Consider the following 26455-nt stretch of genomic DNA (forward strand, 5'->3'; position numbering starts at 1 on the left):
AGCTGAAATGGCTTATTCCTGTGTTCTTTTCTATTATCAAAGTAACAAAAGAGCAGTTGACTTTGACCTTAATTAAGTTTACTCAATGAGACATCAGTGTGCAAGGTCTGCTGCACAATTGTGTTTCAGAATTATGTTTTTTTTAAGAAGACATCTCAAAGGTCACAAGAGACACTTCTCGAAAGATTTTCAATAACAGCTTGTTTGCGAGATGAAATTCCAAATCAGTAAATGAATAATGAATAGAGTTGGAATTGGATATATAACAATGAGTTTTAGAAGTGGGTAAGGTAGAATATGTCCTTGTCCAGTTTGAACAGAAGGGAAAAGTGCACTACTTGAAATCAGAAAAGACACCTGAGCTGTACAGCTGTTTAAGATTAAGATTTTTTTCCTGGATATTTCTGTCTGTCCCACCATTCTTAGATGATTTCTGGGGTGGGAGGGGGGATTTTTTTGTTTTTTATTAGCTGGTAACTTTTGTCTCTGTTTGTACTTCAGTTACTTCCTGCACTTATCTGCTTCTTTGTGGAGTTAGGGAGTACTTTGTTATTCATGAGGAACTAAATCAATCATCACTTTCTCATGTCATCTTGCATTGCATCAGCTTCCTTTTTCAGATGAAATGGATGGGTGTAACTCCTTATGGAGTTTAGCAGTGCTGTTTGCTGTCTTGGTTTTGGGTGGTGGTTACTCAATATTAGCCTAAGCATTTAAACATTACAGTTAATTTATATTTATCCATGCCAATGCAAGGCTTGGAGTTTAAGCACTGTTGAGGTAAATGGCAATTTTTACTGCAGTAATGTTGTACCATTATCCCTACAGTCATAATTGCAAAGATTTGCATTTTCAGTGGAAGTGGGTAAGGATTAAGAACACAAGCAGGAGAGAGGTGGGTTGTAGAGATATAACTGAGAATGCAATTTGTCCTGCCAGCATCCTATAATTGCTAATGATGCCTTAGAAGAAATGAAAGGACTTGGGACTGTTGTTTGCAAGATTGACAATTAGTTTGTTTACTGGGGGGTCGATGGAATATTTTATGGGGTATGAGAGCTGACAGGTAGCAAAAAATACCTTATAATTTCAAGTTTAATTTTCAGTCTGGAGCTTCATTCAGGATTGAGTAGAATTGAAATTCTATTGAAACATGAAAACTGAGATTTTTCTTTAGTGCATTGTACGGTCTGCTCCACTCTGATTTAATTCCTTGATGTCAAAAGAGTCTGCTACCTAAGTTATTACATTAATATTCATTGGGTAGATCAGTATTGCACTGCTGGAGCTGATAAATTTTGGTTTAGTTTAAAATCAGAGATGATATTTTATACATTATGTTAGCATACAATTTTTATTAGCATATCAGACTGGGAAAGAGTGATGCATTGCAGTAAAAAGCCAAGTATTTCAAGTTAATTGCTGTTCTATTAAGTAGAAGTGGTGGTTTCAGCTTTAAAAAGTGTAGAGAAATGTTTGGCTAATGAAAAGAGCACTCAGAGTGATAATAATTGTTTGATGTAGTGAAGCTGCTGTCTGAAAACACTCACCTCAGCAGTCAGAACTGAAGGCCCTCAGAAGGAGGTGCTGTCATGGGACCAGTCCAGCACACAGAAGCACTTATGGGATGAGCCCAAAAGGCAGTGGTGCCCACCAAGGCCCATTGTGGTACTAAAAATAAATAAAGAGCTGCCAAGATAAGTATTCAGCAGCAGGTTTGCCTAACCTGACCTGCTCTTTTTGTCCAGAACAAGTTGTACAAGAGAGCCAAAACCACATTAAAGCACTTGGTTAGAGGGTAGCTGGGAGATGCAGGTGTGAACCAGCAGATTCTTCTGCACCGTGCAGTGCTGGTGCGTTGCCAGCCCACACAGACAGGCAGCTCCTCTCACAGGGCCACAGTGAGGGCAGGGAATCAAGGCAGGTGGTTTTCTTAGCTGCTTTCCTTCTCTCCTGCTCACCCTTCTGCTGTGCTTTGGGCAGGTGTGGAGCCATCACTTCTTGGAATGTGGCACCAGCCATTGGCAGCCCCTTGCCAGCTCCCCCCAGTTCACATACTGAGCATGTGGGAAATGTCCCTTTAGCCAGCTTTGGACAGCAGTGTTTTACCAACATTATTCCCATCCTGAATCCAAAACAGCACTGTACAAGCTGTTAAGGAGGAAAACTAACTCTATCCCAGATCAAGCTTCTTCTTCATTTCCTTCCACACCCACACCCTCAGGCTCTTACTTCCTCTACCATGACAGGATTACAGATAAAACCAGAGTGGAGGAAGGGAATCCAGCTTTTGCTGACTGCTATGGAGATCTCTGTTCAGGAATGTTGGATGGAAGCTCCTGAGACACGTTTTGATTCATAACACAACAGCAATTTCCTTCCCTGTGCCCCTCTTCAATGATGCTCTCAACAGCTGCTATGGATTTCTGTGCACTGATTGGAGCACTGCAGCACCACAGGGTTATTTTTGTCAGATTAGAAATATCCAATCCGCTGAACTTTGCATTGAAGATTGGATTTGTTTACTTCAGTCTCCCTCTCTGTTTTTCTGCTGTAGAGAGCTGCTTGTTTTTGAAATGTGTCCTGTTGAGGCAGATGTATTTATGGCTCGTTTTGTGGTGATGTCTTCAGGCCAGATTTGAACAGGGATTCTGCTGCTGCACAAGACTTGGAGTAAGGTGGGTCCTTTCCCAGGAAAGGTCAGAGAGGAAGTTTTTCTCTCTTATAGCAATGGAGCAGGGAGCATTTGCAAGAGATAGAAATTGAACTCAGTGTCTGACGATTTGGTACTGTCCTTTAACTGCAAACCATTCTTTATATAATTTCTAGATGTCAGGGTGTTCCCTCCTATTGCATCCCTGAACTGTGTCACTGGTTTGTCTTTTGTCTAGCTGGACCCATGAAACTCTGAATAAAAAACTGGTAAAACCACAAAATTTATTTTGAAAGTCAGTGCAATGAGAGAAGAAAACTTAATGATTCATATACTATGAAAAATCCAGTGAAACTATAAGGGATCAAAAGAGTTGTAGTGAGCATGTGAGAGGGACGTAGCACACTGATCATACATGTAAAAATAATAATAATAAGTAGATATGGTAGAGAAAATCCATTATATCAATATGCTGGTAAATGTATATGAGCATATTCAGAAAAAAAAATTGGACTTCACTAAACTTTTTACCTACATTAGGAGATACAGTCATTGAAAACACATCCATTTCTGAATCTGATTGCACATCACTGGTGTTTGGTCAGGTGTGCTGTCTTTTATTTTGATTATAGGTAAAGATTCAGCTTTCTGTTCTAAAATAAGGTTACCTTGCCAACATTTAAGGATGAAGGAATTGGACTTAAAATGGATTTGAAACAAAAATTGTTTGGTGCTGCTTCTATTTTGCAATATTGGTAGGTTTATAGGTTAGCTTTTAAAGAGGATTTTAATAATTGTTTGGGGTTTTTTATTCCATCAGGATGGACACTTCTTTCAGTGCTCACAGGTGGAATCTGTGTTTGTCCAGTGTATAGTTCGATGAATAGAGTTCTGTAGTTCCATAGGTGCTTTTCATCTTTGCTGCTTTAGCAGCACATGAAAATACTGACAGAGGAGAGTACTTCTGTAGACCTGGACATGCAAAGATCAAGTGCCCTTTCTGTGGCAAGAGTCCTGGACTGTAAGGGGTAATGAGAGTGGCAGGCTCTGGTTAGCATTATATAGTGCATGAATAAAATGATTATAATTGATAAAGGTAAGTACAATATATTGCAGTCACTGGTACTGAGCTTACCAAAAGAACGTGAGAACCATCTGCAGTTTAACACCATGACCACTGGGATTTCTGAGCTCACAATGCTTATATATGTCTGGACAGCTCTTTGGCTGAAATAAATCTTTCTCACCCTACTGAAATCAATGGAGCAGTTGTAATTTTATAAATCAAAATTTGGCAATCTCTGATATAAAATTTTTTATTGAGTTGAAACATCATGGAGGTCTCAGCTGTAGGCTGCATTCATTTTTTACCTCTTAGGAGATGTTTCTTTAGTACTTATTATGCTACTTTATTCCCACCTATCACTTTTTGATAAATTTTTAGCTAATATATATTTGTGCCACTTTTAAAGTAAACCATGCAAGGATTTGTTGCCTATTGTCCAGAAGACAATAAATATAATAATTGAGATGCAGAATAAATAGTGCAGGAATATAGTGCACCAGTCTAGGATATGCAAAAAAATAACACTTCAGTAGAACAGCAGGAGCAGTCAGGGCTCAACTCTGTAATCCTTGTTGGAACGTGTACAAAAAGACACTTGTACTTTGAAGGACATTGTAGCTTAAAGTTGAAACTGTTTTAAGAGAAATCATAAGACCTGCAAAGCCTTTCTTCAGAGATGGTATCAAACCATTTTGGCACCAAATCAGTAATTTCTTTCGTTGTTATAAAAACACTGAAGCGTTTTCAAGTGAGTGTTTTGAGAACAGCATTTGTACAAGGCTCTCCTGCTGTATTAGAAGTGCCTGCAATGCATTTTTTGGGGATGTGTGATTTGCAGCTAATGATCATGAGGGACCACCTCATGTTAATATTCTTCCAGTACTTTTGTGCACAACCAGTGGGTTGCTTGATGGAAGCTCCTGTTTCACATCTCCTCCTATCCAAGGGTTATGTCATCGTCAGTCGCCTGCGGCAGAGCTTGGCATTCTCCTGAATTTCACTGTCTAACGGCACCAATCGGGTGCCTTGTGGACCTCATCAGATATACATGATTGCTCTCAAATCTGGCCTCCTCATTCCACTGGGGACAAAGTCTTGGACCCTAATGAGTGAGAAGCTGGAAGGAAATGTGGTTCTTCTAGACAATAAATTAGGTTCAGAAAAGAAGCATTTATCAGTCGAAAATGTTTACCATTTGGGGACTCTGGACCACAGGTTGCACAGCAGCAGTGTAAGTAAATTGACTGGCATCAGATGAAATGATGCACTGAAATCAAACTGCTGAGCAATAGGCTATAGGCATGTCTTTGAAAATACAGTGAAGTCAGCTGCTGTTCTCTGTTGCACCTTAAGTGGGGAAGGATGAGCTGCAGTTTTCTTTGGAATAATTCACTCTTCAGTAGAGATAGGTTATTATAAAATCTTGATCCAAAATAATTCTATTATTTATGTGATGTGTCACTTCTATAAAAATGTAACATAAATGTATGGAGGTTGTTTTTCCTTGTGTTCTCAGAAGAAACTAAATCTCCACCATTTTTTCACAACATTTATAAGCAAACCTGTCTCATGTAATAATAAATCAGCTTATCCTAAGTTATTGTTGTTGTATTTATGTGATCCTCTGTGCTGCCTAATTTTTATTTTTTTTTTTTTTTTTACATCTTCTGTTTTCTAGTTATCTTTTCATTACATTCAGATGAAACTACTCTCTTAATAGTTAGGGGAGGATGCTGTGACTGGTACTTATGGCTGACATGGATAGCACTCCAGTTACCCTATTCCTTCTCCATCTCTTTTCCTCTTATCTGTTGGATGCTTGCCACACACTATAATCACAAGCACTTTTAGGTCAGCAACTGCTGTGTTTTATTTTTAAACTGTACTTGTTAGCAGTTGGACATAACACCAAACCTGATTTTGGGTTCCCAATGCTGCCATAATGGGAATATTTGATGATAATAAAATGCTTTGCTTCTCTTTCATTTAGAGTTTCACCTAATCTGACTGAGCAATCAGCAGTTAGTAGGCAGATCTAAATGAAATATGATTACTCTATAAAGCTGTTTAAATTTGAATGACCGTTTATTTAAGATTCATAAGCATTTTTCCAACATTTGCACTGTTAAGCAAAGTATATGCTATAAAAGAAGTATTTATTGCTTGCTTGTAAAAATAAAATACAATATTGGTAAGTTAGCTGGAAGCTTGTAGATAGCCTGAAAAGATGACAAGGTAAGATAAGCAGTAGAGCTAAGCTGAAATTGCTCTGGAGGTCTTTCTGAATAGCTGTCAGTTTTATGTTCTCCTAGCACAATAATGGGCACTCCCAGGAGGTGGGAGTCTCATGGGATAATTATTCCTCTGAGGTTTAGACTGGTTTTTCTGTGCTTTTCCACAGATTGGTAAGACTGCCTTATAATTATTCTCCTCCTCTTTCACTAGATTTTTCTAATGTAGAAATTAATAGAATTAAATTTGTGTACATGCACTGTGCTTACATTACCTAGCCTATTAATGAATTTCAAGCAATATTGAATGCTATCAGATGGCAGTAGTAAGTGGTCTGGTTAGCTTTTATCTTGCAAATTGGATTTAAGTCTCACTGCCCTTGCCTCTTGAGATGTGTTTCTTTTTAATATTCAGGTCTATTTTCTGCTGTCATAAGCAGGCATATTTACTCTCTCAGATTGGTATACCTTTAACTATCCTTGAAAACAATAAGAACAAGAAGTAAAAGTTTAAAATAAATGTATATTTTGCAGCTGTTGAATACTTTTATAATTTTTGGTGCACAAAGCTGACACAGTGCTCATGCCTTGTGAGCATCAAATAATATTGACAAAATTAAGCAAAGACCTGGCAAAACCTCAGCTCCCTTTGGAATGGGTTGTTGGGCAGCACACTGTCTCAGTCATTAGTTACAACTGACGTTGCCAATAAACTCACAGAAAATGAGCAAGCAAACATTCTCTGGGCTCTCAAGGAAATGTTCATTTTGGGAGGTTTTGCTACTAGAATGATCTGACAAGCTCTGACAGGCTTTCTCCTATGATATAACAGACATTCAGGAAAAGCAGGAAAAACTTTTTTGAAGAAGATACACAAGTATTGGTGTATTTCCAAGATGAAATACCCATCCTAGCTCTGGTGATGTTGGACATGAGTGAATTAGCTCATCTTTTTACCCAACTTTTGTGTCTCCCAGGATGAGAGCAGAACTGCAGAGCAGCAGTTGTTACTAAGACTTGCAGTTCTTGCTCGGCACCATCCCTTCCCCTTAGCTTAAAAAAATAGCATCATTTTGCTTTGGACATTTGCCAGATCTTTCCAAAGGAAAGACTTGAATTTGTTTTGTTCTCTCCTCTGTGCACCAGAGAAACATTAGTCAGTTTTGAGTCTCTGAGCATGCAGACACATGTTTGTCCTTCGGGAGTAATGAAATGCTTGAACGTGAACCTTGCTTGGATGAAGATCAGTGTGTTATCAGAAGAACAAAGCTCTCCTTGGTTTCATTACTGGGAAACGTGATGGAAAGCATCTTTTTTTGTGTCCATGGGTATTGGTCTGCTAGAGTACTGGTACCTCCATGTGAGCCTGGAGAGCTTGGGTACAAGGACAAAACAGCTTCTGTAATTCTGCCTTGCATTTGGCCAGGTTTCATCATCAAGGTTGTGGTTATGCTATGGCATTTAAAGAATTCTGACTCATTTGCTGTTTAAAGGGAAGACTGTGCTGGATCATATAGATCAGCTGCTGATTTAGGCCCACAGGAAAAAAAAATGAGGATATTTGATGTCTGAACTTCACCATTCAGGGTATAAATCACAGTAGAAAGTGTACTTGCTTAATGGTATTGTATTGAATATTGTTTATTATTTACCTGCCGGAAGCATACAGCAAATACATTTGCAGAATTTTGATGACTATTGCTTCTTTTCCCTGAGCCTTTGCAATGAAATATATTAAATACTGTTATGGCAAAACCATAACCTTATTCATAATTAATTGTCCTTACACAAAATGTTTTAGGGGGATGAGTTATAGGGTTTGTCCAAAATTGTGGCAATTGGGTGTATCTTTAAAAATAACAGGATAGAAGAGGGTATTTTTTTCCTTACTGACTGATTTTATGATCAAAGATATGATGGATGTGCTTTTAAGCACTAGCTTTACCATCTTCTGAGTCTTTCTGTAAGATAAGTGAGGTAAGAAACAAATTTTGTTATTTTTACAAGGGTGAAGAACAATTTCAGAAAAGTTACCGAGAAAAATTGTGCTTTCTCCTTTCTTTGTCATTTATTTATGTAAAAATAACCAGCCTATCTCAGATTACACAGAAGCAAAATCCATTTTTACATAGGAATTACTGCTTCCACTCTATTTGATTTACTTATAGCATGTAAAGAAATTTCATGTGTTCTAAGACACTTAAATACAGTATTCTTGTGCTGTCTGCATCTTTAAAATTTGCAAAGTAGGAAACTGGGGTATTATCCAGGCTGCAGTTGCATCTTCCTTTATTCATTGTGGGCGGACAAATTCTGTCCTCTCAGTGCTGCTGGAGACACTCATGCAGTTGTTCTGTGAGCACCGGTTTGGAATTGTTTCAATTTGACAATGAAAGTGCTATGGAGACATGGGTTGGCCTCACCAGACATGGCCATTGGCCAAAGTTTCTCTGGGGAAAACACTGCCAACATTGCAGGTTGCAAAGAGGAATTGTCTCACCTATGCCCAGGCAACAGGACATTTTGCACAGACCTGTTGGTTAGTTTGATAAAACTTGTGGAAGACCTAAGTGTATTTTAAATGTTACAGCGTTTCATACAGTGCAGCCCCTATGCTGAATACAACACATTTTGTGATTTTCGTAAGCTACCAGTATAAATTCTCTGATTCCCATTGCTTTGCTGAGTGAGATGCATTACTGGATTCCCATTTCATTCTGAGTATGCAGTTTCAGTATTTAGTAACATTTATATTTTTGTACTCAGAGAGGGGCAGGTGCAGGGCTACATGGAGCAGACGGGGATGATCTCTAAAAGCTGATGAGCAGCCTCCACAGTCAACAACAGGACTAGGACCCCCTTAAATCCTTGGACAGACAAACAGTTGCACCTTTGCTCAGAGAGATGATAAAATGATTCATGTCAAAAACAACAGAATTACCAAAAGCAATGACTTGGACTTTGCTAAAGTTTAATAAATTTTCAGGGAATGTGCTGGCTCCTTTGATAAGCCAGATAAAGGGGAATCAGTCAATACGTGAGTGAATTTCTGGAACTGGGAATGTGCTGGCAATATTTCAGCCTAAATGTTCTAATTGAAATACTTAATGGTGACCATTTTCTGGCATTCTTATGGTTATTTCTGTCATATGCTCTTTCTTACCATGCCTGAACTGCTTTGCTGAGTCCAGGGATCATTGGCTGGAAGGTTGTGGGGGGTGAGTTTTGGGATGCAGTAAGTAAATGGCCAGAAACACGTTGCCATATTCGTACAGTGATAAAATTACTGCAGCAGAGCTATGCTCAGATATGCCAACTGATTATCTGGCTTTGATTTTCAGCCAGGAACTCACTGGCCTTAGAAGCTAAAGTATACCTGTGTAAGATAGGAGGTCTGCTAATATGATGTGATTTAACTTATGTAAGGTGTTTATTCCTAAAAATATGTCCAATCTCTCAGTCAAACAGAGCTCTGATGGTCCCATTTACATGCCTTGATGCCTCTGGTTTGTAGATTAAAAATATGAAAAGGTGAAAATGACTGTGTTAGATTTTAATTACACTGGCCTTAGTGTTAAAACAGGGAATGGTAACAATCATTTGGGTGTACTTTTTAGACACCAGATTTAATTTAATGGCAGCTAATAAGTACAAAAGATTTTTTTGATAATGAAGGATGCAGATATTTTTGATGATTTTTCATTGTCTACCTTTCTAGTTATTAGACACAAATCTTTAATAATCTGTATAAGGAAATTCTTCATTATTGCTCTGGGGAAAAAACTTTTCAGAACACTTAGATTATGGAGGTTCTTAAATGCCTTCCAAAGGCAATAGATTCAGTGTGATTCAGCATTAAAAAGTACCTACCTGTCTAAGATTAGGTAGTGTGATTATTCCTCTGCACTCCTAAATCTTGCATATTTCTCAGGAAATATTTAAGCATTGGGAATATTTTTATCAGCTTACTTAGATCCCTGTCAGCTTCTTGGATTTGCACTCTGGAAGAGCTTGTTTCATTCTATTTTTTGGGCCCTAAGAAAGACTAGACTCCTAAAGAGAGTTTTAAAACTAGAACTTTACAGAGACCCTTCCCTTTTTCACTTCTATTCCTATTGAGAACTCTGATTGTTCTTTCTCAATTTCCAAATTTAAAATAATATTTTCAATGCTTTTAATTATCTTAAAATCTGTATTAGAATAGAGAGGCAGATTTTTTAATTAATGGGATATTGTTCCAATATGATGGTCATAGCTGGCTGAACACCACTCACCATGAGAACATGGCTCCTTATGCTTTCATTTTACAAGTTTTGCTGTGGATTTAAAAAATTCAAATATCCTGTGGTCTTTTGGAGTATGCCCCTAATAACTCACTTACTTCAAACCCACATTTCATTTGATACTCAGTAACACTTCCCAGTTATTATATACTTGCATGATCTTTCACCTGCATTTCAGTAAAACAGATACCTCCATTAAACAAAAGTAAGGGAGGGACTGATAACCTGTCTCTTAGTGGAAAGATACAGTTTTGAAATCTGAAGCAAAAGCAGGAGAGAGCACGATTTGGAATGACCCTGATTCATAGAACTGGCTAAATGAGCTACCTTCAGAGCAGTGGCTTCTAATAGCAAGTTTGTGGTAGGCAAAAGAAAAAGATACAAAATAGCTGTCAATTTATATTGTGGTTATTAAAAGCTTACTGTTTCAGTCTAATTGCTGTGTGAGAGAGAACTCCACCCCTTTTGTGAGCTTTTTCTGACATTTAAATTACACACTATTGCTGATTTTTAATATTTTTTATGGGAGAGAACAGCTCAGTGGGAAGTTCCCATCATCTGAATTAATACACCAATTATAAACTGCGTTGCAAGTAAACAGTTTGATCATTTCTGTACCTTATGCTGAAAGCTAAAGTGCCTCATTAAGACAAGAACTGAAGTCTCATTCCATATTTTAGCTGTCCATGTTCTTGTGATGAGAAAGTTCAGTGATAAAGTTGGCAACTGCTCACTCCTCCATGGGCAACTATTCATTCTGAATGAAATATTAAACAGGGTTTTGACATGCTGAAATATTTCAACAGCTCCATTGCTAATTAACTGCAAGAGGGTTTTGCTCTTCACAGTAGCAGTGACTTTTCAGGAGTTAGAGTGGGGGACTTATTTGACATTATGATTATTCACAACTTCAAAAATAAGAATATTCTGTCTTTGTGTGGTCCGATGTGCCTGTAAGGGTAGTTACCACGTGTAATATAAGTCACCATGATGTCTAAAGCATATGCTAAATGAGTGCCATCAAACATAGAAAAACGTGCCAATTTAAAGTAGTTTGCAAAATGACTGCAAAGTGACATAGTTGTGTATGTGTATATATTAATAGTTGAGGGGGAAAAATAAATTAAATTAAATCAGCCCTTCACCAAGACATGATTAGCCAGTAGGGGATCAGATAAGGAGAAAATGAGCTTCTGTACTTGGTATTTTTTAAATCACAGAGTGGAAACAAAAGAACGGGGTCTATGTTTTATGTGTCAGAAAAGAACGGATGCCCCCTAAAGAAGCCCCCTTATTACTCTTTCATTTTAGCCTCCATCCATCAGCATATGCTAGGAACCACCCACCTGGACATGGTTATAGGTGGCCATGCTTGAGAAGGGGGTTTGGGTCACACGACCTCCACAGGTACCTTCCAATCCCAACCATTCTGTGGCTCTGGGATGGCCATCCACATCATAATAAACTGAATAATAAAAATCTGTCTGTATGAAGAAAAATATTCTTAAAACCATGTCCATAAAGAGTGCAAACGCTGTTTATCTTTCACAAAAGCTCTTACTCAGCACTTTTCTGTTCTATATATAATTACATATATAAAAATAAGAAAAAATTATTTAATAATACATGCTAACTTAATGTTTTGGAAACAAAGCAATAAATATGAAAGTGTACGTGGTAAACCTGTGAAAGAACTCTTTAAAGGAAATATACAAAGGGCATTAAAATACTCATAATTGTTAATCTTGGTCCTAAAATAACAATAGAAGATTAAAAAAAATTAGTAACTAGACTTGTTCATCCGGTGAATCATTTATCTGCACAGTGCCAGTAAACCAGTGGCTTCCAGATTGGCTTTTCCTCACACACAAGTGTCTTCCCTTGCACATACAGGTCATAGTTTTAAAATTAGTTGTTACTGGAAAGGAAGTCCAAAATGCAGACAATGGTGGCAGAGAATCCAGGCTGAGGCAGTTCTTCCAAGGTGAACTGCAAAATATTTTTTTTATAATCCTTTAGGAAGGACAAAGGCAAAAAAAAAATGAAAATCTTTACACTCTTTTCACAGAGACTGTGAGAAATCAGCAAATAATGACATTTCCCTTTTAGTAGGTGTCCTGCTGCTAGTCTGCTTAACTCTTTACTGTCATGGGAATCACTAATACTTTTTAGCATATCTAGAACTGGGCATGGCGTATAGCTAGAGTATAGATATTTGTTGCTGTTCTCCTTATGCTTAGAAATGGTACTTATAAGTCAGAAATATTTTATTCAAGTGGCATGATTTGTGGGCTTTCCTGTAAAACAGAATTTATGCTTTTCAGTGCATTACCAGTCTTGATAGTCAGAAGAATCACTTGGAACTTAGTTTCTTATTAGATCTGCTTTATCCAAGTCAGTCCCGCTGCTGGTAGCACAAACCCACACATGCTGGCATTACATCATCCCTTTCACAAAGTACAAGGAAGTAGTAAAAAGCAATTCTGTCATTCCCATGTCTTGCACAACTACATCCAGAAAGGTGTCACTTTGGTACAGGGCCAGGCCCAGTGAAGAGCAAGGGTTGAAGTCCATGGATTACTTTACTTACTATATACTCAATGTAAGACCATTTCTCAGAAATTGCGTAAGAATGGCTCTGAGTAATGCATTAACCATTTCCTGACCACTATTGGCAGTAATACCGTATTTAGTCTTCATGTTTCTTTGAAAAAAAATCTTACATAGTTTTACTTTTTATCTGTCTGCTTAAAGATTTGCCAACTTTTCAGTCCTCCCTTTACTGTAGTCTTTCTACACTTACTCAGCTTTAAGTGCTCCATCAGCTTTAGGAAAGTATTTTTTCCTAAGATCCTTTTCATCCTCTCTGCTCTGTGAAGAAATAACCTTTTTTTTCCTTACTCCCATTTTCCAGTTCCATGTATCATTTTTGGTTTGACAATTTTCTCCAATATCTTTTTCTGTCAATTTTGCATTATGAGAAACTTTCTAATAGCTGTAATATTCCTCAAGAGTCAGCATTCTGCATTCCTTTTGCCCTTCTGTTTAGCATACAACTGACTCCTAGTACTTTTTTAGGTTTACTAAATATTAATTTTCTCAGCTGGTATGTTTCAAAGCTTTTAGTTAACAGTATTGCCTGTAATATTATTTGTGGAAGTCTCTCATGCTCTTTTGCCAGTTCTAGTCTTTGCAGTAGGTTCTCCGAGGTGTCTGGTTTTGCCAAGGTCATTTATGATACACTTTTGAGAAGACTTTAAAGAATTTTAAAGACACCTTAACTGGACATTCTGTAATTCTTTTACAGTGAGTCTTTCTTATGCTGAGATTCAGAAAAGTATGTCACAGATGACCTTGGGATATTTTGTCGGGTTTTTCAGAGCTGTTACTCATCTTGTGATCTGAGTTTCTCCTTTGACAGCTGCTCTCAACCTTTGCTGGCACATTTTCTGAATCTAGACAAGAAGTCACTGTAGAAAATATGAACGTTTCAAGAAAAGAGCAATAGGAAAGACCCTGTCTTGTCACCTGACAGTACCTCAGTGAACCCTTTTCCCCACACTGCCAGTCACAGTTTTGATAGTCATTACGATCAAAGTTCATATGAGGGATATCATTTCATGAGACAGCAATGCAGGGCATTTGTCAATTGTGCCAAGTCTGATTGATTGATTGATTGACTAACTTTTGCTAAGTGGCTCAAAACTGAGGTCTGTTGTCCTTGCTGAGACCATTACCATGTGCAGAACTGAAAGCACAAGCTGTGTGAGTTGGTTGGGGTGTACTGCAGTAACTGAGCCAGCCAGCCGAACTTGTACTGGTAACTTCCGTGAGCCAGAACTGCTGTTTAAAGTCTAGTGATGGAGAGTGGAGCACAATTTAATGAGTAAAGCTTCTGTGTAATACAGAGGAATAATAAAATACAGAACAGGAATTTCAAAAAGGGAAAATAGTAGTTATCAAATCTGCTCTGGCAGGATTTGCTTCTTTTGACCTTCGACTTAAAAATGGTTGAAGTTCAGTCTAATCTAGTCAACCAAGATGGGAGTCCTAAAACTTTACCATACAAGAATGAGAGTTGTCTAAACAGGGTCTTAGCAGCCTCCTGCCACAAAGAAAGATGTTCCTATCTGGGTTCCATTAGACCTCTCCCTGGTCCTCAACCATGACCCTTGTCTCCAAGCTGTATTTAAACTAATTATTCTTTATTTCCCTACAAATCAAATGTATGCCATCAAATGCATGATAGCTTGACAATAAACTCTATTAGTACCATCACTCTGGCATTTTGTTCCCTGTGATTTAGGGATGTGCTTTCAGCTGAAGGGATCAGAGAGGATGTAGCAGTACCTCGTAATGGTGAATGTGGAGCTGGTGACAGGCGGGCTTCCTACGAGTGTGCCATATTTTAGAATTATTTTAGCTGTTGAAGAATGGTTCTGTCCACGCTTTCTGAGGCTGACAGATTCATAACTGTGACAAATCAAATGCAATCATTGGGAGTTTTTTTTTATGATTTATCTCCGGGATGATTCTCCATCTCGGCTGCAGTGTTTCCTCACCATCAGTCTGTCTCCAGCTAATGAAGCACTTTACGGCCACTTGTACATCAGCTTTCACTGTTGAATCTACTGTACACTCTTTAATTAATTTGGAAGACTAAAGCAACAACTAATACTCATTGTTTTTTCATTGTTTCTCCCCGTATTACTTCCTTATCTGAAGTCACAAGTACAGATAATAAGATATTTGCATTATCTCAGTGTTTCTTCTATTGGAAAAATATAGTAAGTGAAGAAGGAAATTCTTCAGAATTCAAGAAATTCTCTTGCAGTAGCACAGAAGAATTTAATACACAATATTATAGTGTTATGGTAAACTATATGTGAAGCAATAGATGTATGAGGTGAAGAAAGAGTGACATAATACTATTATAATTTGAGAAGAGAAAAAATTAGTTTATGAATAAATTTCATTCGTCTCATGAATAGCCTCATAATTTAAAATAAGTCTTCTGCATAATGAACTTGCAAGCTAATTACTCTTGCATTGCCACAGCACAGTACAACTCTGTCAGTCTGGAAGCGTTTTGAACTTTGTCAAAGTTGTGAGGTGGATTTGGTTGAAAGTGAAACTGAATGGGTTCCCAATCGATAGATCTACAAATTGTTGCTGGGTGCTATTCCAGGCAGTAACTGTGATTGTTGCTAGATTTATCCTCTTCTAAAACAATAGAGTTAAAAGTGGCAGATGGTAGTAAGTGATTAACATTCCTAGTAAACAGACTTCTGCAGGGATATATTTAAAGTAGTTGTGTCTATGTAAATAGACAAGGAGCATGAACTGTGCAACTATAATTGAATTATATTAGCATAACTTAAGTAGAAGTTTTGTAAATAACAAACACCTTAATTAACCTGCATGGTTTTGGCGAGTTAATGACATACCCAGGGTAAATGACATAAAAGTTTTTGGCAGCAAGACAGCTCAGAGCCAAACTACTACCCGGTACCCCACCCTATGCTGCTGGTGTTGCTCCTTCTGCTCCAGCTTGGTATTGCTGGGATTTATGTAGGTTACAACAGTTGGTTTTCTTGCGGAGAGCTGGAAACCTCCCCATGGAGTGGTCACTGAAAAAAGACACCAACTCTTTGTAGCCCTTTAGTCAATAATGTTACGATAATGTAACCTGTTTGTAATGGCAGGCTTTGCAGTCTTTCCTCTTTCTGTCTATCTCATATTGTTTTTTGTTGATTCAGCTTCTGGAAAATAGACCAATTTCATATGCTAGTGGGTTCAAGAAGTGTAGCTGACTCTCATCGAAACTGTCAGGTCTGTGCCTCTGAGTCCATCCTGAGCTGTGCATCTTTTTAGCCCCAGCATTTGTTACTCGTTGATGCTCATTTTCAAATCTTACTCGTGGGTAAAGATTGAAAACCAGTACTGATTTATCTGTTTATCATGTCAGGTAAATAATGTGCATACCAGCCCAGTTAATTATTTTTTAAATACTGGTGAGTTTTGCAAATTGGTAAAAAATTAATTTCTTTTACAGCTGAATAATTTGGGAAAAGCACATTGAATCCACAAGTGGTTGAAATTTGTATTCTTCTCTCACATAGCAAACTGTACTGTAAATAGGCTCTCATCTCTCTTGGGAAAGAAATGTGGATTTTGCTGACAAGTAGAGGGCTCTCAGCAGAAAAATGCATGCTGACAGTTTGACCCAGTGGCCAAATGACTGATTTCCTTCTCCCTTTTTGTTTCTTTTTTAGATGCTGAAGAATACCAGCCTCCAATATGGAAATCATACTGTGAGTATACCAGCAATTTGAATAATCTTAGTGCCTTACCAAGGTGTCAATCACTGTTAGGTCTTTTCTCTTTTTTTTTTTGTTTGAAAGAAAGACACAAATGTACTAGATACTTGTACAAATTATTGTATGGGACAGCAGCAAAACCTGAACTTTCATGGATTTCCATGGAACAAGGGCAGCAGGATTATGTGTGCCAGATTCCCTCCATTGCCTTACAAGTGTGCAGCTCCTGGGTTTCATGGTTTCTCTGCTGAGATTTTCAGGAAGGATTTCAGAGGTAGAGGTTAATGCTCTGTGTGTTTACTAAAGGTCAGGCTTGAGAATACTTGTCTTTTTATATGGGTCACCAAATCACTTTAAGATAATAATATTTTTGATCCTTAGCAATAGAAGCTGATTTTTGAAGTGGTGGTTTAGAAGTTGGAGACAGCATTATCAGCTCTTTGAACCTTCCTGTCTGCCTTTAGAAAAATCATTTACATAGAGTGCAGTGCAGAAGTGCATATTTTATGCTCTTTTGCTTTGTTCCAAATGTATTTTCTAATAGAGTAGCACAGATCTGAGACAAAATATTGGCTTCTAAATCCCTTATTAAGGATGGCCTTTAAATGTGATCTTTTTATTTTAAACCCTTCCTGGAACTTTAATAAGAGTGTAGCTTTGGGTACAGAGAGTTGTTTTATTCTTTTTGTTTCCTCATATGGAACTATCCTAAGCAAAAGTCATCTCTTTTATTGTAGTATTCAGTACATTCAGTACAGTGCCATTACCAAAATGCAGCTACAAAAAGACAATGATCACAGTGGCTACATGCATGTACATGTGTAATTTTAAAGGCTAGAATAAGCTTGTTGACTTCACTTATATGCACATTAAACTACCTTGCTGACTTCAAAGACACCACCTCTGTGTTACCTGAGAATGACATTCTGCCCCAGAATGGACTGGGATTTTTTTCAACCAAAATTTGAATATGCCATTAAATTACAGAACTTGCTTCTCAGAATATTGTTTTCTAGATACTTTGTTGTTGTTGTAATGTTTTGAGCATGAAAGAGGTACCTCCTAAGAAGTCAGCAAGAGTTGAATCATTCCAGTGTTCTTCGCTGAGTACTTGAAAAGAAGCAGACAGTTGAGTGATTTTTTTTAAAAAAACCTAGCTTAATCAAAATCAATGAAAAAGCTCCCATTGACTCTGAGAAGACCAGCATTTTAAATGACAGATACTTACTTTTTAGCAGTAAGTTTTCATTAATAAGTCAGGAAATAAGCACATACATTTACTTATCTGCTCTTAGGTGCCCCAGTTGTGCAGCAGACAGATCACTGCATGCAGTGAAAAAGTTTGGTTACTTTTATTTGATAGCTTGCATGTAGTCCAAAGAAACATTTTTTTAAATGGAAAAAAAGAAACCAAACACAACCAGAATGCCTGAATAGTCTATGAATATATAATTTACTATTCTGCTATGTGTAGGATGCCAATACTGTGGTAATGACAAAATCATTTGTGTGTAAGCTCCATGCACAAATGACCTTGGAAAAAGTTGCAGAGCTCCAAAATGCAGAAAATAGTTTAAACTTAGAAAGATTTACTGCTGAGACTGCTTAGCCACAAGTACACATTTTTATTTGCAGTGGTAGTTAATGTATGGTTCTTTACTCAGCAAGAGCAATTCTGATCTGGTAAATTAATTTAATTATATGTCCAGCAATAGTGTTTATCTATGATTCCATCTGCTATCCTATTTCATGACAATTTTAAGTTATGCATATATTTCATGCTTAGCACTTTGAGTTTGCTGCCTACTTAACAATTATTTTCAGTGTATTTTACCTAGTAGCTCTTAAAGTTTGCTAACATACTAGTAAGATACTTTGCATACAGTTTTTGATTTCTTCTTTTAAGTCCTGGATAAATTTAGGTGACTATGTTGTCTTTTATTGACATGAAGATCAAGGCTTCAGTCCTTCTAGCTTATAAACAAAGACAGATTTTCCTGTTTATACAGAAGTATTCAAATAATCAGTGTTGCACGTGTCCATGGACAAATACTCATCAAAGTGCAACTGTTTTTAGAACTCAAACCATACTGTTTTGACATAGTGTACAAATTTGAATCAGCTGTACTTGGAAAACATGGACACTTCCTCACTTGAAGATCCTCACTTGTTTATGAAGAATTGTTAGAATTTCACATAGATTTCACAGGTCACAGAGTTTTTCAGACTTTTTCGGATAGCTCTGGGACACAGACAATAAAACAAATGATAACAAGAATAATTTTGTATTAATAGGAAGGAACCTGGAAAAATGTTTGGAAAATTTCTAGCAGCCAGCAGTCTCTAGGCAGTGGCTTTGATTGTATTTTTACCTGAGAAGCAGACCAACAAGTAACAGATTTCTTATATCATTCCAATAACAGATTTCTTTTTGTGGTCTGCCATATGTTGGAAGTCTTAGAGAGAATGGTATTTTGCCACTGAGGTAGTAAATAAGGAAATATAGGAATCACAGAATGTGTGTTGGCAGGCTTCCGGGGTGAGCTGGTCTGGCTTCCCACTCAAAGCATGGCTATTGTTGGCTCTAGAGCAGAACAGCCATGGCCTTACATAACTGAGTCCTGAAAAGCTGCAAGATGGAGGCTCTGCCACCTTCGTGGGTAACCTGCTCCAGTAGTGCACTGACCTTTTAGAGGAGAACATGCTTACCTTATCTGCTTCTTGGGAGAAGCAGGCAACTTGTTTGGCTGAAAGAGCACAGTCATTGCTGGTTTCCAGCCTCGGCATGTATGTGCTTGAATTTCGAAGAATTGTAAAACCTCTCTTTTCCTCCTTCTACTCCTGTTGAGATTGGCATGTGCTGAGTCAGTCCTGTGTCAATGCCACTTCAGTGTTTGTTTGCATTATTCAAGAGCAGTGTGTTGGTGGGAAGCAAAGTGGCAAGGCACAGAGCATCAGCTGATGCCATGCTTCAGCTCCTCGCGAAGTTTCTCTGCCTTCTGTCCTTCATCAAATAAAAGGCACAGTGTCCGAGACTCATTTTTGTTAGAAATTAAGTCTTTGTTTCAGCCAAGCACTTAGGTTCCTAATTAAGCATGTGAGTAATCCTGCAGAAATAGGACAGCTCATATTGTTCAAGCTCAGCTCATGGATAAAAAAATGCCTGACTGAGATGAGGCTGAGGAGGTAAAACGAAGGAACTCTGCGAAACATTCTGAGACAGAAGGCGGTATGTTTCCTTGCTGCTTTATAAAAGCGATGATAGGAATTTTTCCTCTCCGCTGGAGCATCACTGAACACTCATCATAGGTGAGTTAAAGGAGAAAGCTTGAGGTCCTGACACACTGCAGAATGAAAAAAAAAAAAAAAAAAAAAATTATGAGGAAATGGGTGATAGCCCTTCTTCCCTGGCAGAAAAGGAGTAAGTGTTGATTTTTGCATGTCACCCCTTTGTTTCTTAGCCAGATTGGATTTTGGAATTTGACAACTCTTCCTAAAACATGCTGTAGAATTTCCCTATTTCATCCCCTGAGACAAGACTCATGCTCTAATGCGAACAAAAGAAAGATATATTCTAACCAGCTACTTTACATCTCAAAGAAATGTTCCTTGAGTAATTCAATAATAAATTTAAGTTTTGTTAACACTGTGAGTTCCAATGTGATTATGATATTATGAATGCTGGTAAGCTATCTGAAGTATGAAACTGATAAAGATGTTCAAAGGTCAAATAGAAGCTACTGCATATTTCTGTTGCTGTGCTGCATTTTTGCCTAATATTTAATGTGTATTATTACTGTGCATTTTGTTTGAATCTGATGCTGAACGAAAAGAACATTCCCAGTCTGATGCAGTTCTCTGAGAGCAGTAATAATACATTTTCTTTTTGCATGCAATTGACTTTTTATAAGGTTAATTTTCTCAGGGCTAAAATAATAATGCATCATTATGTTCAAGTGTCATCTTTCTATGATCACAGTGGGTTTGTCTGTAACCTGCCTGTCAGTTTTAATGCTGGAATTGACTGGGTCAGATGTCAATCACTGCTTGCCACTGCATTAAATAAGTGTGTTTTTCTATTATTTCGCTTAACCATGGTCTTATACATTGAATTCTGTCTTAAGATTTTCAGAGATGGGAAAATGGGGCAGAAAAGCCCCAAGGATTGTTGGTCATTTGAGCAAGTAGGTGAGGGACATGTGCCTTCTGAATCTCTGACCATGCCCTGGACTGTGCTGGGGTCTCAGCAATGTCAGCCTCAGTGTGAGTGCCCAGCACTTTGGAAAAAGTGTATAATGAGATCAGGCAGAGCTGCAGGATGTTCAGCACTTCTGAAAATGAGGTCACTTAATGAGGTGTCTGTGCTCATTGGAACTTAGCTGTAGGGCACATTTTTCTCCAGTCACCTTAGCCATTATAGTGCACTGTATTCATAGCCCATTAGCAGGCTTTCTCATAGCAATCATTTGAAGCAGGAACAGCAGAGACCTTTCTGAAGGAAAACACAGCTTTTGGTAGGGTCACACCGGCTTTGCTCCTTAATGCCTTAGCCTGTGAGACACTGCCTTCCTTATTTTCCACTTAACTGAACTTTCACTGGTGTTTTACCTTCTCCACCCTTGCCTTGCAGTCTGTCCTTACTGGGAATCCTCGGCAGCTGTGTGTCTGTCTGTCTCTCCTCTGTTGTTTGTCTCCCACTGAGCTGCTTGGTGTCCCTTACCACAGTGCCACTGGTGGTTTTCTGTCTTTTCTCTGCTCCCAATCTGTCTTCTCTCCCTCCATCTAATGGTTCTGTGTCTCCCTCCAATTGTTCCACTGGTTTGTCTTCCTGTCAGTTTAATGACTATCAATTTAAAGCTAATACGGTAAAATCTGAATTTTTTGTCTTTCAAAGGAAACCATTTCCCATTTGTGACATTTTCTGTGTTTACCACCATACACAGAAATCTTGATCATACTTGGGCCATTTTCTCATGCAGTACATTTAGCATGTAATTTGTAATTATTTATTTGTATAGTAATAATCTTACTATGTTTTCTTCTGATGCATTTCTAAATCAGATGTTTCACAGTTAATATTATTGTGCAGATTAATTACCTGTCTTCCTCTGAGAATGACAGCAACCTTTTCCAGTCTATTCAAAATAGAGTTGTTAAGATGATTTGTCTTCCTTACACTCACCATGAATCCTTGTGTGATTTATCCCACTACATCCTATAAGGATCCAGTTTTTTGTGTTTGCTTTTGGGTCTTTCATATATGTAAATGCCCTTTCCTGTTATCATTCCTTCCTTTGTGTTGTGAAATGCTGACTCTTCTCCACACCACTGCTTCTTTGGTGTTAGCAGCCTTAGAGATCCTTCTGGTCATGTTGGAGAGCTCTTTGCTTTTTTCATTTCTCAAAAATGCAGTACATCACAAGACAGGCTTTCTGGGTGTTCTTCAGACCAACTTGTTTTGTATCACTCTTATCAAAGCTGTCTTAGAAGCAGCTCCACTAGCCTAATTTGCTGTGTCAGTCAATGTTTAACAGATTTGACTATTGAAAAATGGAATTTTTATGAAGTATGATTTTTCAGTTAAAATTCAAATTAATTAATTGGGGAAATAGATAATTTACTTTAAATGAGAAGCAGTCATATTCTTGCCGTGTTTTGAATACTTAGAGTTCCTTCTCTCCACTGGAAATGGGGGGAAGGAAGAAGTTGTTACTTTTGCTCTTGGATATGTTTAGTATTAAGCATCATTAACTTGCTCAATCAGTGGTTATGCTCATTTCAGACATTCAGAAGTTCATTCTAAAATCATGATATCGGGCTCCAGTGTAATCAGAGGTTTAAAAAACAATCTGGTTTTTGAAAAAAATTTTCACGCATTGTTTGACACTATTCAGACACACAAGTCATTTGATCGCAAAAGAGTAGAAGCCTTTGAATCTTAGTCACGTTATTAGAAGAGGTAAGAAAGACCATATTTATCATGGAGTTATCAAAATGTTATCGAGTTATCGTAAATCTTGTGCAAAAGTAGCAGGAGATCTGACACTGCTGAATGATGCAGAGTAAATCCAAAGCCTTAGTAGAAATTTAGAGCTGGATCACATCCAGCACTGAAAGTGGTAGGGAATATAAGAAATTATGAACTGTCTTTCTGTGCCTCTCCAAGGAACCAGGGATGAAGGTTTGATTGGTTAAAGAAGAGGTTATGGGTTTTTCCACTTTGACATGAGCAGAAAGCAGGAGCCCCCAAAGCTTTCACATCCCTTTGAGTTTGCGAGACAAACTTGGGTGCAAGCTGAGGATTTCCCCACTTTCCAGGTTTCATTGCTTCTAGCCCCATTTAAAGAGAAGGTGCAGAAGGTGGGAAAATGTGCTGAGTGTTAACACCTACATTTTCAATTCACTTTCTGCAACAGGGCTTCTGTGTTTATCAAACCTAGGGACATTTCTGTTCCTCCCATCATCTGCCACCTTTCAGGGCATGCTTCTGAGCTTCACTAACATTGTGAATAAACGTGTCCTGGAAACTCAGGGTTTTTTTAAAAAAAATTCATGGACATGATCTTTCCAAAAACAAGAAGGTCAGCATACAGAAGGCCTTTCTCGAGGGAGGCAATCCAAACCTCTGGGATTTTTACTGGAGTTACAGAGAGACAGTCTGTCTGTGCTGGAATTGATTACTGTCATTGCATGTCAGCTTATTCTCACGACTCTGGAGTGGAAGGGAGGGAGAGGATCTCATTAAATACATGCAGTGAAGAGTCTGGGGGCCAAGCAGCAAGTACCCCTCGCCTCAGGTCTCTCTCCTGCAGCCCTCAGAAGATTTGCAAAATTGATCCAGGGCCATTTGAATAAGGACATAATTGCTCTGAAAGGAATGTTTGCTTGCTTCTCAGTAACTTCCATCAAATCTTGAAATAAATTGTGAGGCTGTGATGAACCAATTCAAAGGTATTGAACTTTTTCATGTCATATCCAAAAAACTGCTGTTGTTACTGATAAACAATCTGTTCTTGTTACAGCATTTTATTTGCAAAAGTGGGATTTTATCCTGAGACAGACCTAATAAATTTTTCTGGCTAGTCTTCCCTGGTACAGAAATGTAAAAGCCAGTACAAAGGGATAATACTTCTAACAGTTAAAGCATTGATCACTTGAGTGAGTTTGCCGGTCAACAACCGATTTTCATATAAATTAATTAGACACACCGAAATACCTCATTTTGCTGTCATTGTCTTTACATTTGCATTTTTCTCTGCAGCCTCTGACTAAAAATACTCATCTGAATGAAAGTTTGTGTATGTTGCCATCTTCTAATGGTCTGTACATTTTTGTGTTTGACAGTGTATCAATTGCAACAAGAGGCACCACGTCCCAAGAGAATCATCTGTCCTCGGGAGGTCAGTTCTTTTGCTCTACCTTGTTATAGCTGATGAATTGCCAGCAGCATATGATTACCAAAAAAACTTTTGTACAGTCTGTGGGTATTATTTGCTTTAACTTTTCTATGCCATTATTTTATATAATTGTTTCTCTTAAGGTTGATTAATTAAAGCTGGATATTTGCCAATTAGGAATGGTAGCCTCATTCTATCACAAGAAGCACCTTCATTAGACAAGTACTTACCCATCATTGTTTAGTGTGCTTTTCTGTGTGCTACCTAAAGGTTTGAGTTTCCCTGTCAAAATGTAGGTGTTTTTTCCTTCCTGCATCTGCATAATAATGTCTGTGTGATATGTTTCAACATCATACACATAGCTTCAGTTTGTTGAATAGTCCCTGTCAACTACTATGTTCAAGTTAAAATACTGAAATGATAGCCAGAGAACTCTGTTCTCTCACAGATATTTTGAAAATGATAGAATATTTACAAGTCTGCAGGGCTGCAGGTTTGGCTGAGTCATCTTGTCCCCTTGTTTTCTTCTGTATTTCTCCATTTCTACTTGCTTTAGTATGTCAGTTCATCAACCTGCATGGCATAACAGTAATGGAAAACATGTAGATGTCTCTGCTCAATAAAAAAAAACTGTGATAAGTTTATCTCCTATAATGTCAGGGACAAATTTTGTGCACATAGCCATGTAAAACTAGCAGCAGAAATACTATACACATGAAGTGATTGCACAAGGTGTAAAAGATGATGTGCAGGAAGATAGAAACTGTGGGTCATTGGTGCAATATACAGCTCTACTCCAGACATCATCCTGAGCTCTGTCCCACTTCCCACACTGTGTGCCCATGAAAGCAGGGTCCTAGCATCTCTCAAACGTTTACATACTGCCTCAAAACACTTCTGTGTGAGGCAGGAGGTTTTGTAGCAAGGCACAGGGACTTGCCTGGGTTTGTGAAGAATATCCATTGCAAAGCCAGGAATTAAGTAGTTCACCTGAGTTCACCCAGAGCCTTAATTAAAAGAGCATTTTTCTCTCAAGTGCCTTCTACTAGTTGCAGGGCAGGAGAGCAGTCTCTTGGCCTCAGTCTGGAAGCCTTCAAGTCCTATCAGTTTGGGATGGTCCCAAGACACATACACAGGATGCTAAAAAGGACAAGCAAAACACCAGAGTGGGTGAACCCTTGTGTCATCCTTTCTCCCTGTCAAAGATGAGGCTTGGGGTGAAGAAGTGTGTGTTAGCCCTCTGGGACTTCAGTGCACATGTGCTGACAGGTTTTATCAAGACCTTCCTCTCTAAAACCCTCATGCAAACCAAAGGACAGTAAGGTCTCTGTGGCTGGTATTCTTTAAAGGAGACAAAAGGAAGGTTTTTACTGAATTACATAACAGATATCAAACTAGTCATGGCATAGTTAAAAATATAACTTTTTAAGGTAAACAATTTATTTTCTTCCAGCACAGCCTTACAGGAGTTTCTTTCTTTTCTTGATATAATAGTTTATCTATTTTACCTATTTCATATTGAGACTATTTTGAGGAAGGACTTGTCTTTAAAAAACATTATTAATAAAATAAAATAGAAAACCATGTCTATAATATGAACTCATCTTTGTGGGAATACAAGTTAATCTGTATAAATTTAATCCAAAATATAATATGCTAACTCAAATTTAAGCATTTTCTATTTGACTCCATGAGAGAAAATTTGAATCAAGGTAAAATAGTTGAAGTAGTGTAGCAATTGCATTCTTGCTCTAGAAACAAGATTATCTACACCAGGGGAGTGAATGTGCAGCTGTGTACTCCTTACCAGTGTGCTGTATTTAACGTATTTCCTTGAACTCAAGAACACATTATGTACAACTGAAGTTATCCTGTTTACCTGATGTTTAAAGACCACACATATTTAGTGCCTATTCAGGTCACTTCCAAAGATATGCAGAAAGAAGCTAAAATCATATTAACTAAATCAATACATAATTGACAAAGCATAACAAAATAAGCAGAAGATATCTGTTTCACATAGTCTGGGTTTGGTTCTAACTGATGAACCATTTTCAGTTGCTCGCTTCACAGACTGCAGAGTCCTATTTTGAATTGTTTGGATTTTTGTTTTAAGTTAGTTGAACAGCTGAAAATACAGAGACTTTATATAGGGCTTGGTATGTAAAGCAGTATGGATTCCCACAGATATGATCTCTGATTCTTGTTACTTGGATTTTGAATCTTTGTGTAGCTCAATTGTATGTGTTCATCATCAGACTGATTGCCAGAAATGCAGATTCTCTGACCCAAGTGCCAAAAAACCACTATGACACTGCTGATGTGCATTTTTTTTGCATGTAGCTGGGGAGGTAGGGCAGATGGGATGTTCTGATACCTAAGGATGGCAACATACACAAATATGTGGTTCATATTATCAGTTTATATTATAAATTAGAACTACACAGTGGTTTTGTAGATCATCACAGATTATTTTAGAGAGGAAATTCAGGACTCTGTTCCTGT

General features: G+C 37.9%; 1 protein-coding gene across 1 annotated transcript in view; it reads left to right on the forward strand.

The window, feature by feature from the left end:
- CHN2 (chimerin 2) overlaps positions 1-26455 on the forward strand; it is a 156819-nt gene that overhangs the window by 47122 nt on the left and 83242 nt on the right. Inside the window, exons 2-3 of the mRNA XM_058832799.1 lie at positions 16509-16547; positions 23898-23953. Coding sequence (XP_058688782.1) covers positions 16509-16547; positions 23898-23953 — 95 coding nt within the window. The remainder of the gene's footprint in view (positions 1-16508; positions 16548-23897; positions 23954-26455) is intronic.

Source organism: Poecile atricapillus, chromosome 2, assembly GCF_030490865.1.
Source record: "Poecile atricapillus isolate bPoeAtr1 chromosome 2, bPoeAtr1.hap1, whole genome shotgun sequence".
Taxonomy (NCBI): Eukaryota; Metazoa; Chordata; class Aves; order Passeriformes; family Paridae; genus Poecile; species Poecile atricapillus.